The 16,232-nt window shown below is 42.1% G+C and overlaps 1 protein-coding gene across 3 annotated transcripts in view; it reads right to left on the bottom strand.

Moving 5' to 3' along the window:
- Positions 1–16,232, bottom strand: part of SIGIRR (single Ig and TIR domain containing) — a 49,790-nt gene that overhangs the window by 26,252 nt on the left and 7,306 nt on the right. For all 3 annotated transcript variants that reach the window (XM_084858228.1, XM_084858238.1, XM_084858246.1), the window contains 2 exons: positions 3,613–3,939; positions 799–988 (listed from right to left, as the gene is read on the bottom strand). In XM_084858228.1, coding sequence (XP_084714354.1) covers positions 799–988; positions 3,613–3,939 — 517 coding nt within the window. The remainder of the gene's footprint in view (positions 1–798; positions 989–3,612; positions 3,940–16,232) is intronic.

Raw genomic sequence — 16,232 nt, 5'->3', positions numbered from 1 at the left:
ATTTAGAGGGATTCCACCCTATGTCTCTTTTGGGTTTTACAAAACACTGAATAAGAGCAGGGGATAGACCATGAATTGGTAACAAGCTATCCAATTTCAGTATGTAACCTCCCCTAAGATTCCATGCTCTCTGAGCATGTCAGTTTTGGTGACCTTTTCTTCTACAAAAGTGATTTTACGCACATTAGTAGAAATGTTTGACCTTGCCAAATCATCTTTTGTCTTCTTTTTAAGTAGTGAATGAATTGTAGTTGGTTGATTTTTGTGGGAGATCCTCATGTATTTAAAGTGCTTCTGTAGTGGAACTATAGTAGCAATGTCCTACTGCTTTTAAAACAGGAGTCCCAAACCTTGGGGGGGGGGCAGTGGGCACATATGGATTTTTTGTTGTGGATACGACCATAAAATAGCTCCCCTCAGGCATGGGGCTAATCACAAAATACTGGGAGCTTCCTTGCTCTGTGTGTGTGCAATTTCTCTCCGAGTATGTGCATGCAAGACAGACAGACAGAGACTGCACACACAAATACAGACACAAACAAAACACACACAGAAATAAAAACACAGAGACAACCCCCTCAACACACACACACACAAAGGCAATGTTCCTCTTGCTGCCACTCAGAAAGAAACATTCAAAGCCCCCCAAAGCCCTCTAAAAGGCTAATTATCAAGAAAGTCTGTCATTATCCTTCACAAGATATTTAGAGTTCAGGAGATTTTTTAGTCTATTTTTCTCCCTCTTGTCTATACAGTCAATTTAGCTTCTATCTCCATTTTATACAAAAACCTTCTTACCATTGAGTAAGAGAAGCATGGGTCTCATTGTTTAACCACTGATCATCTTTCATCCAGTGCAGGTCAAGATCACAGTTCCTACTGTAGGGCAGCTGCACCGTGCAGTTCAGGGTTAACTGGCTTCCCAAAGCTCGCTCCAAAGTCAGATTGCTAGAGGGGTAGAGGAACCGGGGAAGCACACGGCAAAGATCTGTTGGAAGGGCAAAAGAGAGATTTTTTTTAATGAGAACACTGAACTTCCAGCTTGCATTCTGCAAATACTATGCCAATTTTTTATACCTGGCTAACACAACAGGAGAAATCAAGCTACTCTTAACACTGTGATGCTGCACTCAAGCACAACCACCCTTGCCTTGACACAGTAGTTTAGCTGATGAGCCCTGCCTCCATTCCCTACTGTTTGGAAATAAACAGACTTCACTGTGAACATTCTTCTGTATAACTCCCCCACCACACAAGGCTGATTGTGCAGTTTTGGCTTGACTTGAAAAAAATATTGCAAAATACAACAAGCACTATAGTGGAGAAGACACAATGTCCAGATTCTCTGGAAAGCATTAAATTCCTCCACAATAAAGAAGTGTCCAGGATAAAGGGGAGTGTGTGTGTGAGTGAGTGTGTGTGTGTGTGTGTGTGAGACAGAGCACAGCTATATGTAGCAATGTTAAATATGAGATCTGGCATTAATTATTAACTTTAAGGTGCTGTCCTACTGGCAGAACCTTAATCATTCCCAAGGCTTGTTCAGAGTCCAGCAGAGTGCTCTTTCCCATATATCTTTCATACTGACAACTCATCCATCCATGTTAAATTTAGCTGGGGCTTCCACAAACTTTCAGAATTATTTTTATTTAGAAGAATTTATTGTTTCCCATTGTGGAAAATATCTGAAGTTTAAAGGTATGTAAGTAGACTAGGGGTTTTATGGTGCAGAAGCAGATAGGCCACACTTCATTAAAGAATGGAGTATGCCTTAGATAGTAATCTAATTTTCCTCTGTCTTTAAAGCTTAAGTTCCTTCTCCCAGCCAGAAATCAAGCCTCATTAATTCCCTCAAGTTCTTAAAAGGAGAACCAGGCAATCGTTTTAAAAATGTGAAGATCTTGTTTTTGCCAAGAAGCGAAGGCAGTCCATATGCACTGCAGGTCAGGTGGCAAACTATACAGAAAAATTGGCAACTTCTTAAAAAACTGTGGATGCTCAAACAATCCATGTTTAGCGGTAAGAGGAATGCTGCAGCACATGTACAGTGGTCAGGGCGGCCCCTTCAGCCGGTATTGCTTTGTAGACCCATATCCAATCATTGCTTTTATTTCGAAAAGATATTACAGGAAAATATTCCTTTCAATGCCCATATCCAATCCCCAGGCAAGTCAGGACACCTTTCAGAATTTTTGAAGGAAATCAACCACCCTCATTTTAATAAATCAAAATGCTTTAAAAAGGCATGTCTACTCAGAAATAAGGCAGTGTTCAATGGGGATTACTCCCAGGTAAATGTATATACTAGGATTGTAGCCCAAATGGTGCCTGTCCTTCCTTGGGGCATTTGAAGCTGATCCATATTTCTATAATGAAGGGCCCCATAAAGGTGGTTCATTCTAATTTAAATGTGCCACACAAAATAGTGTGGAAATGAAGGCACACTTATCTCTCCCACTGTTCTTTTAATATTTTCATTCATAGCAAAAAATAATAATAATTAAAGCCTGTCTTTTCCCACTTTAACTTTTCTGAGTCTAACAACACAGCTATTTCTAGCTTTATCTGTAAATAATTCTGAAGCTATAGCGACTGACACATTTCAGGCGAAACCTAGAACAACGTGCACAGAAGCTATCAAGCATAATTATTCTTAACAATTCCTTTTCTTGGCGCAAGAGTAGAATGAAGGAGGCTTGCCTTGGTACTCTTCTTAGCAGCTTCAGCAACCTCTCTCCACATTTCAAGTTCCACCTCTCGTTATTAGAGAAAAAACTAAAGTCTTTCCCCACCCCTCTTAGTTGCATCTCTACAACAGTGAAGTGTTCTTCAGGGTTTTTTTTAATCAACACTTAATTGCAGCAATTAGACTGCAATCTGTTCTTACAGCTCTGTACATCATCCTAGGTACAATATAAAATCAATAAAAGGACACAAAGAGACATAAGTATGTGCCATTTTCTCATAGACAGAAGGATGTCCCCTCCTGTAATTCCCAGACTTCAGCATACAGATAGGCTAGAACTAAGTACTATAGCCAATGCATAGCTGCTGCCAAAAGCAGCCATACTACCTCTCCTTCTCCTCTTTCCTCTGGTAAGCTTTAGTATGGAAAAATTCATGGCATAATATCATCACGTTTCAAGTTTCCCCACCAGCAGCCAACTCTCAATGCAATAACACCATGTCACACATTTTGCCTTACTAAACTTTGCATGAGAGCTAGGAAGTGTAAACATGGGACATCAGCTTCCAGCAGCCACACATCAGCTGTAACATAATAGTTGCAGCCATAGACATCAACTGACTGCATGTTGAAAATCCAGCATCTAGGTCCAAGGATTTGATGGACTGGCTCAGATCCCCAAAGTCTGCCCAGTGCCATATCTATCTTCAGTTTGAGACTAGCACTTGATGATATGGAGAACAGAAAAAAATCCTTCCCGTCGTTGTTAGATAATTCACAGTTGTTCTGTGCTGATGAACCCAGTGGCATGTCTTGAAACACTATCAGTGCTCTTCCTCCTGAGATCAGCCCAACAGGAGGCCTCAGTGTTAGGCTTGGGCTCCAGAGGTACGCTTGTGGTCACTTTCCCCACTTCTTTCACTTACCTGCCATGTCCAGCCAGACAGTGAAGGAGGTGTTTCTTTGACCATTCAAGTAGAGTGCGCAGGTGTAGTTGCCTGCATCACTGGCATCTGGGTGCTCAAAGGTGAGGTACGCAGTTGCGTTCTGCAGTGTGCTATGCAGGCGGCCTGAAGCAGTGAGGTTGAGCAGGTGACAGTCTTTGCTCCACTGGACATTAAAGTCAGATGTGGACTGAAGGAGCTGGAGGCTTTGATTATCCAAAGGGCAGAACAAATGATTAACAGATTCTTGGCGGGTCCAAATGGTGTGATCAGAGAAGTGATCTGGGTCCACACAGGATAAATTAGAGGCTGATGAAGTGAACAGAAGAAAGTTAGAAATAAAATGCACCAGTAAAACTGCAACTACTTCTATGGTGCATAATTCAACCACATTTCTACAGCAAGCAGAGCACAAGCAACTCCAACAGCAAACAACCAATTCAGTTGTTCCAGGAGCCATCCAGTTGTAAGACTGTTTTCAATGGATGCGTTATAAAGAAGGTACACAAAGATTTATCATCCAGATAGACAAGGCTAGTAAAATGTATGATTGTAACTTCAACTGTATGGAAAAATATCTAGATAGTTAGAGGTTAATTGGCTATTCCACAGATTTCTTAACAGTCCTTAAATCAAACCAAGATTTGGTCATCTAAGTCACACTTACAGCATTAACTCTGTGGTCTCATTCTGCTACTATCCCTGTAAATACACAGATGCCATGAAAAATGCTAGGAGATTAGCTTAAGCAAGCACTACAGAAATGGGGGGGGGAGGCTTCAAACAGGCAAACAAATACCACTAGTGTAAAAAAAAAAAAAAAAAAGCATTAGTGGTATTTTGTATGCATTGGTCATTTACACATCTGGAGGCTTTCTTGACAGATGCACATTGATATTTGACTACCACTACCAGAATAACAGTGGGCATAAATATGTTACTCTGCTAAGGTTAACGCCATCATCCATGAATAAATGTGCTTGGTACTGGTGCCATATACACACTGAACAAGAGCTCATTATGACTGAGGTTCTACAAGCAGTGGCATTGACTTTAAAAGATTCATCACAGCTAAAGTACCACTAACTACTGTTACGCTTTGTCAGGGAAATACTCCAAATAAGCACAATTGCTTTACCAACAGCTGTTGTTAAAGTTATGTTTATGAAATCCAGCAGAGGCAAACAAAATGGCTGGCTGATTATAACGGAGCACCAACTACTTCCCGTAAACCAAAAAGGTACCCAAGACTGCAATGCTATACATACTTACTAAGGAATAGCAAGACCTGTTGAACTCATTGGGACTTGCAGCCAGATAATCCTGCATGTAGCCTATTCCCAGGCATCGTTTGTTGATCCGGACAGCACGGTCATGGCCAGAATAATTGTACAAAGAACCATGGAGAGAATAGTCCCAACTGACACACACAATTTCATTCATGACTTCCCCCCTTCTATTCATAAGCTATGAATGAAAGCAAACAGAACAGCAGCAGCAACAACAACAACAACAACAACAACCCCCCCCCCCCAGTTCCAATGAAGCAAATTTCAGGGCCGTTACTATGACTGGGCTGGGCCTCTCCTAGTATGTAAATATGTTGCCTTTGCTAGCCAGACATTCCAGTACCTGATCAGGGAGGGGCTGCAGGAGGAAGCACTGCTCTTTTTGCTTACACAAAGGTGCTCCTCTTCCCTCCCCAACCCCTGCCCGCCACCCAGGTTGGGTGTGTGCGCAAGACAAACTGCAGATTTGATGACAGAGAGGTGGATCCCAGGTCAAACTGCAGCATTGAGATACAGCCCAGGGTGTTAATTGTCACTCCCTCCTTCCATCATGGCCTATTTAGGGTTTTTCCACATGATCAGTTATTTTGCTTTTGGTAAGTGCTTTTGGTATAGCTTTTGGTATAACATTTTTGGTTAGTGTCAGATTTTCTAAGAAGTCACTCAAAAATTATACTGTTGCCTGAGGGATCTTACAGCTTTTCTAATTGGAATGCTGTAAGACTGCTGGCGCAGTGGTTTGCGTCACTTGTGTCACAGGCACTTTGTGGCTGCATAATACCTCCTCCCTGCTCCAGAATGTGGCCACATGCTGCGCTTTTTCCTGAACTTCAGGCTTTCTACAGTCTTCACTAGGTTTCTAGGAAGCCCAGGGGAGAGAGAGACAGGTGCAGCTGCAGGGAAGGCTGGGCTTAACCATGGAGAGTAGAAAACGGTTTGAAAGATCACTTCTCATAGTTTGTATATGCATCCCATTTTCACCTCTGGCAAACAGGTTTTTGTATTGACTAAAAAACCTGCAAGACATGCTTGACTGGAGGTATAGAGTTGTAGATCAGAGGTTAGAGTTAAGGATATTCCTTTATCTTTGCCCAATTACCGTGAGTCAGACCATAATCCAGGCATGCCTGGACTGTGAGAAAGGATCTGTTTTAGAGGTTTGTACATGTCAGCCTTCACAACACAAGCATCTACTTCAAATTGTGCAGACAACATGAATGTACAAACCCTACAAAAGTCCAAGCAAATGCATGTGTAGGGGATTGACTATTCCATATTCCAAGATCAGACCAGACCGTGGTATTAGAATTTTAAAAAAATTTGTTAGGTCTTGCTGTCTTCTAAAACCATGATACCTAGAAATCTTTTATCTTGTACTTGGTTTTCAGATATCCATTGGGTACATCAGACTGCAAAAAGCTAGACCCCAAGGTTCATAGTTCTTTCATGGTCACAAAGTATACCAAAGTATATTCCCTAGTAATTATGTGTGTTTTGGCCACAGTCCAGTGCAGATTTATTTCGAAAGGACTACAGTCCTGCTTACAGGTAAGTGCGCTTAAGCTCATCTTTATCCTTTTGCTCATATTTTTGCCTATCCCAGTTAATATAGATAATTTAATTTTTCTTTTCTTTTTTTGCATTTACTGTTCTATCCAGCAGTCTAAAGCAATATATCTACATCACTTTACATTTGAAAAACTGTTTTTGTTCCAGCCCCTTCATACATTTCATTGTAACTGTTCCTTTACCACCAACAATGATGCCAAATACTGGGATAAATCCAACACATACTTTGGACACTGGAGCTATCAGCCCACACATTTGATAAGTAACAGAGCATACCCAGACAATTAATGAACACATACCCTACTCAACAGAGAGCCTATTGCACCCTAACCTTTGCACAAAAGAGAATGGCCCTGACCCAGAAAACCTCACACAAATTTATTTATATTCCAACCTTTCAGAATAAAAGTCCTTGCAAGGTAGTTGGGAACAATAATATAAAATAAACTGCTTCAGTATTTTTAAATGAGAAGTGGTGTATAATTTTAAAAAAATAAATAAATACCAGAAGAAAATCCACACTAAAACCAAACACCACAATATATGAAATAAAATACAGCACTAAAACACACAAAGCCAACTTAAAGCCAATCTAAAAAGAACTTCTGGAATTTTTTTTAAAAAGGCTTCATCCCATGTCTAAAAGACCGACAGAGAGGGGCATGGCTCCTAACAAAGTGAATTCCACAACTGTGGGTTCATAGATGAGAAAGCCCTGTTCCTAGTAAATGCCAACTTTGCCTTGAGCAATGGCAGAATAGAGAGCAGAGGCTCCAAAAAAGGCCTTAATATATGGCTAGGTAGACTCATATGGGCATAGGCAGTCCTTCAAAAAAACCTGGTTCCAGACATTTTAGGGCTTTAAAGGCGACTACCAGCACTTCAAATTGGACCCAGGACCAGATTGGTAACTAGTGTAACTGGCACAAAAAGCAGTGCAATATGTGCTGACTACCTTGCCCCCCAGTAGCCTCATAGCTACATTTTAAACCAATTGTAGTTTCTGAACCATTTTTAAAGTCACCTCCATGTAAGGAGCATTATAGTAGTCCAATCTAGATGTAACCCGTGAACAGAAAATTGCATTCTCCAGATAGGGTTGCAGCTGGTGAGGCGGCTAAAGCTGATAAAACACACTTTGGGCCACTATCCCCTCAACATCCATGAGTAACGTCAGGTCCAGAAGTATGCAGTACATGACCACTGATATGTGCCACGTTGGGGATCTGGTGGAGCTGTAGTAAACTGGTCCTATTGATTTCTGAAATGTACCTCCAAGTAACTGTGCTTAGGATCAGAGCCATAGGCAATTAATTACACAGCCAGCTGAAGCAAAACGGTTTGGGGGGAAAAGAGGACAAATAACATTTTATTTTGAGAAAGAAATTCTATTAATATTCAATTCACTAGTTTCCTCAGAGCATAGAGACTGGTCCTGTAAAAAACCAGGCTATGCTCAGGCAAGGACAAGTAAAGGTACAAAGATCACTTTCTCTCACAGGGCTTGCCCTATCATTAGGCAGAATAAGGCGCCTGCCTGATGCGGTCAATGCTGTTGGGGGCAGGATGGTGCCCCCACCCAGCTGTTCCTTCTGAGCTTCCTGGCCATTCCCATCCTCTTGAGCAGGTGTCCTTGCAGCAGCAACGATTGCTTGTTGTTGACCTGGGCAGGCGGGTTGTGTTGCCTCATCATCTTCTCCAAATACATCATAGACAGTGTCATTTGGAAAGGCCCCTGGCTGACTAAGCAGGCAGAGAAGCAGCCAGTGCAAGCCATGCACTTCTCGGCTCATGTGACACATGTTGCTCCGCTCGTGCTGCTCTGCTCATGTGACACATGCTGGTGTCGTTGATGCATGACTATATTTGTTGGACTGAGTGAAGAGCAGATACTGGGCAGAGTGGTGAGCAAATGGTGGCAACGTGTTGGAGGACAGAAGTGGGTGTGCCACATGCCCTGTCCTGCATCCCATAAGCTAGCCTGCTCTCCTCAGGTGCAATGGAGGATCCTGGACTATCATCAGCATCAAAGTGAGATTCATCTGCCAGTCTGGCCAGTTTCTGTATGTGGAATAGGATGAGGTGGAGGCATGTGTCATCGTCCGCCTCAGACAGCAAAATGTCCTGGGTCAGCCTTACTCTTCCAACCCTAAACATCAGCCTACTACCTTTATAACAATACATACTGCAGGTGCGAGCTTACAAACAACAGAGTGGGTATTCTTGTGAGACTGCAAGATGATAAACTGGTTTCACCACATAATAAAAAAGGCAAAATAGCCTATAAGGGGAAATCAATTACTTCCTCCATTATTTAATTGCAACAATAAGCTGAAATTAGTAACTGCTGTGCAAAATGCTTCCTTTTAAATATGCAAAGAATTCTGGTGGTTAAACCAATATTAAAGCACAGCACAAGCAGCCTTCCGGAATTTTCTTTTTGTGGTTCCACACCTAGAGCGGGTTCAGAAGCAATTCCAAACCATGGTTTGGTTCTACAAGAATGAGCCCAGGGCTCCTTACGTGGACCAATCCCCACCCTCTTGACTTCATTTAAGGCAAGCCACAATTTACCATTTTGCCCAAATCAGTAAACTTTGGTTTGTGCTTCCTCTGTATATCATCATTGGAACACAATTTGAGCCTGGTTTCCAGTACTGGATTGTAGGGCAAGTGCAAACTATAGAATTAATGGTTCAAATCAAACAGTAAACTATGGTTTGTCTCAAATGAGGAAAGAAGGAGGAAATTACTCTGCACGACAGGGAGCAGGGAACACCCAAGCCTCCTTGAAGGCTCATTCTTGCGATGCTAACCCATGGCTTGGTACTATGTTGGAACCAGCCCAACAGTGTAACCTGAAAGGTGCCTGTACTTAAAAGGCTCTTGCCTTTAAACCTAAAGTTTGATAAAACAAGTACACACTGAAATAATTAAAATCTTCATGTGATTCATGCCATTATGGCTTCCTAGGTGATTAATATAATAGAATAATTGATCCAGCTTTTGTTATTAAAAAGAATGTGTGTGCATTACAAAATCCCAGCTGTGCTTAACAGAAAAGGAAACGTATACAGAGGCATCATAGAATCATAGAATACTAGGATTGGAAGGGGCCTATAAGACCATCAAGTCCAACCACCAGATATCATAAGGGAGGGCAGGCATAAAGTAGCAAAAACACCAGTCTTTGGCTATATTTGCCAGATAATCAGTAGTTTTCCAGATGTATTATAATAAATTGGGTTTTGCTACTCACTATAACACTTATCCAATTCAGGCACCTTCCCTCGAGGTAGGGATGTCAGAGAAATCTGCAACGGATTCAAGTCAGTTTGGATTTCTATTAATCTGACCTGCAGATTCTGCAGTGGACCAGCTTTTTCTGAGTCACGCAGACTTGTGGACCATTGTTTTGTGTGTGGGGGGGGATTTGCACAAATGCACATTTGCAAACGGGAATTAAATTTGCATACATCCCTTAAAAAAATCCAATTCCATCAATGAGTGGATGACAGAACAAAAGGTGCCTGTTAATCCACGAAATACAGACAGAACAGAAAGATTTATCTCAGCTTCCAACTGACCTATAACTTTGATGTTCCTGGCATATGTTGCTTGGGTGTACTGATAGTCTAGCCCTTTCAGAAGCAGCCTGTGATAACAGCAAGCACCTCAAAAAAAATCTCCAAATAGAGTGAATGGAAAATTAGATTCTCCCTGATAAGCCGTATCACATTACTATGAGACAGAAAATGAAATGAGCCATTGTTTTGAGAGGTCAGACCAAGGCAACATAACATCGTACACTCTTGGACAACAGATACAAAACTTTCTGCATTACTCACCATGGATAGCTAGAGGTAGTTCAAGAGACAGCCTGTGTTTCAGGGTGGGGGTGAGGATCCAAAAAGCATTAAAATTAATGTAGTGCTCCACATTGTTTTATGTTGAAGCTTCAATTAGGCACACACAGATAAGACTAATTACACGTACTCAGAGGGAAATAAATGTAAAGTCTTTCACAACTACAGAAGTCTGTCATATAAACAATTGCTTATATGGAACAAAATTAATTTTCACCAATACATTGAGCAGAAGAGTCGAGATTCAGTATACAGTTTTCTATAAATAGTGCTTATTCCATCCAATCACCACAGTAAATAAGCGTCTTCGCACATGAACATATTCCGCTCACGGCAGAGGTTAAGCGTGCTTAAATCCCATTAAAAGCAATAGAAGCAAGCACACTGTTTGCAATTAAACATGCTTAACTTTCTCTAAATCACACCCACTGAGAACAGCTTCAGAAGTGTTTGGGATGACATCAAAATGACAGGAAGACTGCTGCAAAATACTTTTATATCTCATTTTAAGCCTCTTGTGTGTGTGTGCATGTGTGTGCATGTATGTATAAGTCTTATTGGTGAGGGTTAAAACTTAAATTAACATTAATTCCCTGATGTGGCAAGAAGGATATAAGCAGCTTCTGCACATGGGTTCCCTTGCTGGATCAGGAACCTGTGTGCATAGAATGGATGTGGATGAGCATCTAAACGTCCATGCGCATTGCCCCCCTTTCAAACCTAAGGTTCGGCATGCATTTCCATCCACAGTGCAATGTCAGTGGGAACATGAATCCTCAAATATATCACAGGTTGTGCAGGCACTGCAGCGTGTGACTATATTTGGCTTGGGGGTCAAGTCTACAGTAATCCAAAATAGTCAGTTATATAATCATGAACCTGACAGCAAGTTATTCACCATAAGTACTGCTGTTATGTCTTGGAACTAGGAAATCTAAGAAGTGGGCCTTGTCAAAAACTCTGTCAAACATTTCCAAATGATTTGCTTTTGAACTCATCCACACCCTTCAAATGCCTCATAATGAGTGTGATATATACTTTATATATTATAAAGGTATATTGGAATATGTAAGTAATAAATTACACACAACATCTTTAGCCATACCTCTAAAGTCTATGCTGTTTTTCTACAATAGAATGTGAGAAACTATTGTTTTATTAGATATTCTAAGAACAATAACAGAAAGGAGAAAAAAGTGACATCTTGCACTGAAAAGAGCTATTTACCTTCCAACTGACTGCACTTCGTGTCTAGACACTTTATCTATTTAAGGTATTTACAGTCAGGGCCAGAAATATTGGAACAAAAATAACTGTTTTGGCAGTTGGCCTCTGTACACCACCACAGTGAAGTTGAAAGGAAACACACCCAGATGGGAGCGAAGTCAGGGCTTTCAGCTGTAATTCAAGGGGTGTGGCAAAAGTGGGGCACTAACCATTCAGGAAGGATAGCCAGTGGCATGCACAAACACCCATCGTTGGTGGCTCATAAGTAATGGAACAAACCAACATCATTTCAAACTTAAGGATCGCCTTGAATACCTGGATGAAAATCCTTTGCAGTCAATGACTGCCTGCAATGCTGAGTCTCCTCCCTCGAGATGCTTTGCCAGGCCTTTACTGCAGCTGCCTTCAGCTGCTGCTTATTTGTAGGTCTTTCCGCCTTCAGTCTTGTCTTCAGTAAGTGAGAAGCATGCTCTATTGGGTTGAGATCAGGTGACCGACTTGGCCATTGAAGAACATCCTGCTTCTTTGCCTTGAGAAACTCTTGGGTAGCTTTTGCTGTATGTTTTGGGTCATTATCCATCTGCAATATGAAGCGGTGTCCTATCAGTTTGGCAGCATACAGCTGAATCGGAGCAGAAAGTAAAGCCCTATACAAGTCAGAATTCATCCTGCTGCTTTTATCAGCAGTCAGGTCATCAATAAACACCAGTGACCTGGTTCCATTGGCAGCCATACATGCCCATGCCATAACGCTGCCTCCAACATGTTTTGACAGCTGATGTGGTATGCTTTGGATCATGAGCTGTTCCTTTCCTTGTCCATACTTTTCTCTTCCCATCATTCTGGTACAAGTTAATCTTGGTTTCATCAGTCCAAAGAACCTTATTCCAGAACTGGGCAGGCTTTTTTAGGTGTTTGCTGGCAAAGGCTAATCTGGCCTGTCTGTTCTTGAGCATTACCGGTGGTTTGCACCTTGTTGCGAAGCCTCTGTATTTACATTCATAAAGCTGTCTCTTGACTGTAGATGTTGACAATGACATGCCTACCTCCCCAAGAGCGTTCTTGACCTGGCTAGATGTTGTGAAAGGGTTCCTCTTCAGCATGAGCAGAATTCTGCGGTCATCCCCTTTAGTTGTCTTCTGTGGTCTGCCAGGCCTTTTGCTGTTGGTGAGCTTGCCAGTTAGTTCCTTCTTTTTCAGGATGTTCCAAACTGTTGTGTTGGCCACTCCCACTGTTTTTGCTATCTCTCTGATGGGTTTATTTTGTTTCCTCAGCCTAATGACGGCCTCCTTCACTTGCATGGACACTTCTTTTGACCTCATGTTGGGAGTTCCAGGGAACAGCTACCAAATGCAAATGTAACACTCAGAACCACCTCCAGGCCTTTTCTCTGCTTGATTGGTCATGGGGTACCCAGGAAACAGGCCACACCTGGCCATGCAGCTGCTTGTCAGCCATTCGTTCCATTACTTATGAGCCACCAATGATGGGTGTGTGTGTATGCCACTGGCTGTACTTCCTGGATGGTTACTGCCCCACTTTTGTCACACCCCTTGAATTACAGCTGAAAGTCCTGACTTGGCTCCCATCCGGGTGTGTTTCCTTTCAACTTCAATGTGGTGGTGTACAGAGGCCAACTGCCAAAACAGTTATCCTTGTTCAAATATTTCTGGCCCTGACTGTATATACTGCCTTCATACAAATATATCGAAATTTGTATTTTACTGTAAATTCATACAATTACATAAGAAAATACTACAAAACCCAAATTAAAACAAAATCACTTTCCAAATCCACATCTGAAAAACCAAACAGCAGAATGGATTATTCAGTTATAATAGCCCAGGGCATCATCTGAAGGCACATGAGACAGCTACCTTGCTGAAGCTAAACAGGTTTGGGTCTGGTCTTGGAGGGGAGACAACCTGGGAACATATAGCCACCTTGAGTTCCATGATGGAAGAAAGGTAGGATATAAATATAATAAATAAATAAATAAATAATAGCCACTGTCAGATTACAAGGTGCCACCATGACTCAGACTGTGAACTCACTACAAGGTAGCTGCAGCTACACTGGGTAAGCAGTTGTGAGTAGTGTCTAACCAGATGGTGAAGCAAATTTTTTATGTCCCACTACCAATCACAAATGTGGGGTAGCAGGCACATGGTAAACTTTGCCTTACCATATTGCCAGAAGCTACAGACAGCTGCCTTTGTAGCTGCCCCGCAGCAAGTTTGCAAGTGGCCATCATGGAACAAGCACTACCTATGGTGCATGTATAGCCTGTATCATACTGCTTACCATCCACCACCCTGCTGTGACTGATGACTAAACTCAGAATGCCCAGTTCTACCACTAGGTTCCAGAAACAGGCAAAAGTCTAGAAAATATTTGGGTCCTCTCTCATGGATCAGGTTTTAGCACACAAGAATGCACAAAGGGGAGGTAAAAAAGAAGAGCAAGACTATTTCCTGTTCCCTCTCCCCCATCCACTGGGGAGACAGGAAATTATGCTATTCAGGCCTGAAGGAGTATTACATCAAAAATCAAATAAAGTTCAGGCACACTTTAACTGCAAGTTCTCAAGCTTATGTAAGGAGTCCTTTCCTGCGTTCTGTCTTTGACTCTTCTTCCTATTCAGGAATCCAGTGTTCAATTATTTTTAAAGCCCAGGATGTTAGGTTAGCATTTGCTTTATTCTACATGGAAAGTTTAACAGAGCACACAACTCTCACTCAATAACAGCTGCAGGTTGTTCCCCATATGGTTATTCAAGGGATAAAGAGCAAGGCAAAAGCTCAGCATCATTGGGTCCAACTGAGTGAGTGAACACCACACAATTGTACAGATATGAGATGTTAGCATCTTTAGCTCTGCATTAGAATTTGTTATGAAACAATAATCCACACCTGTACCAAAGCTATGTGACCCATACATGGGGATAGCAAGTTAATTTTGGAAGGAACCCAAGAGAATCCTTTCATTTGGCCACTACTTGTGCGCATTGTAAACCACACTGAAAATGAACTCTTGGAAAACAAAGATCTTGTATACAGACATATATAACAGCTACGGGGTACCTTTGTTTGCTTCCTAGAGTACCATTCAACTTTTTTTTAATTACTTTCATTGGACAGTTTTTTGGAAGTTCAAGAGATGGGAATAAATGTGCCAGTTCCACCTTTGGTTGCCCTGGTACTTCAGTCCTTACCACATACTGAATTTGGTTCATGGGTGGCCAACTGTAGCACAGGTGTCACAGCGGCACAGACAGCAAGAGTGTATGGCACTTCTGGCCTGGAAGATGAAGACCTATAGCACTAAGGCAGAGTTAAATGTACACTCCTGGCCCGCTTCTTCAGAACTGATGCCTACTCCTGAATTCAGTAGACTAGAGGGAAAACCACGTGTAGTTTGCACAGATACTGGAGTACATATTAGACTGGCACAACTGCATATTTTGATGAGCAAAAAAAAGAAGGATGTCCATCAATGAATTATTTAAAATATTTATATTTCTTCCCTTTCCAAATGTATCTCAAGATGCCCAAGGTATTCAACAGCAATATGACTAAGAACAGAAAACAACCAACCAACATATCAGATAAAAACACAGCTGGTCAGAGACAAGTTTAGGATCTGGTCAGCCACTAGGGTATGCTGCTGTACCTTTAGCATGCAACAGCCTTCCTGAAACCCACGTACCCCCCAAAATAGCCCTTGGCCAATGTTACAAAGCCCTTGCTTACTGTGTGGCTGGCTGTGGCAGAGGCATGGGTAGAAGCCAGAGTAAAACTGGACTGAAATATGCTGGATCTACTTTTGGCCATCTTCCAAAGCTCTATGCAGCCCTAGAGCAAACTTTATGGAAGAGGCAAGGAGAAAGATGGCCTTCATGATAGACAAATGCAGACTCTTAGGATAGAAAGGCCTCACAGGATAGAAGTCAGCCATATGAAGTTTCAGTGAACTATTGTGAAATCTGCAGTGAGCTGGCAATGTCTATCAGCGGAGAACAGAATTAAAGAGGCCTCCAGAACAAGTGGAGAAGAACAATGAAGATCAGCTCCTACGTATGATCAGTCAGCAGAAGATACACATGAAATTCACCAAAAAATCTCACTGACCAAGGCACAGTAACAGAAAAATAATCTCAGGAAGCAAGGCCTAGGGAAGACCACTATGCCAAAATGTTAGAAACAAGGAGGCCTGCCAGATCAAAGTTTCAAATATTCCCTCAAAATACTGATACTGTCTCAGAATAAAGGACATCTCTTGCAAAAAGAGATATCCACTATCACTACACAGAGAAGAGGCTATTGGGTCAAATAACAAATAACTGCCATCCATGGCCCTGTGGGGAAGAAGAAGGAGCAAAGGGAACATCAGGGCCTGCTCCAGTTGGACTCCCCCCGCCCCCCACAGGGCTAACTGCCATCCATGGCCCTGTGGGGAAGAAGAAGGAGCGAGGGAGCAGGCAAAGGGGGCATAAGGGCCTGCTCCAGTTGGACTGCCCCTCCTTTGGGAGATGAGAGGGGGGAACAGGGCCAACAGACTGCCCTGCTGACAGTCTATCTAATTCTTTTTCTCCCCTCCCCATCACCTTTTCCTTGTGTGTCATGTCTTTTTTTAGATTGTAAGCCTGTGG

The sequence above is a fragment of the Heloderma suspectum genome, chromosome 1, assembly GCF_057233095.1.
Source record: "Heloderma suspectum isolate Gila_16-S chromosome 1, 16-S_ref, whole genome shotgun sequence".
Lineage (NCBI taxonomy): Eukaryota > Metazoa > Chordata > Lepidosauria > Squamata > Helodermatidae > Heloderma > Heloderma suspectum.
This window is presented reverse-complemented; position numbering and strand designations above follow the sequence as displayed.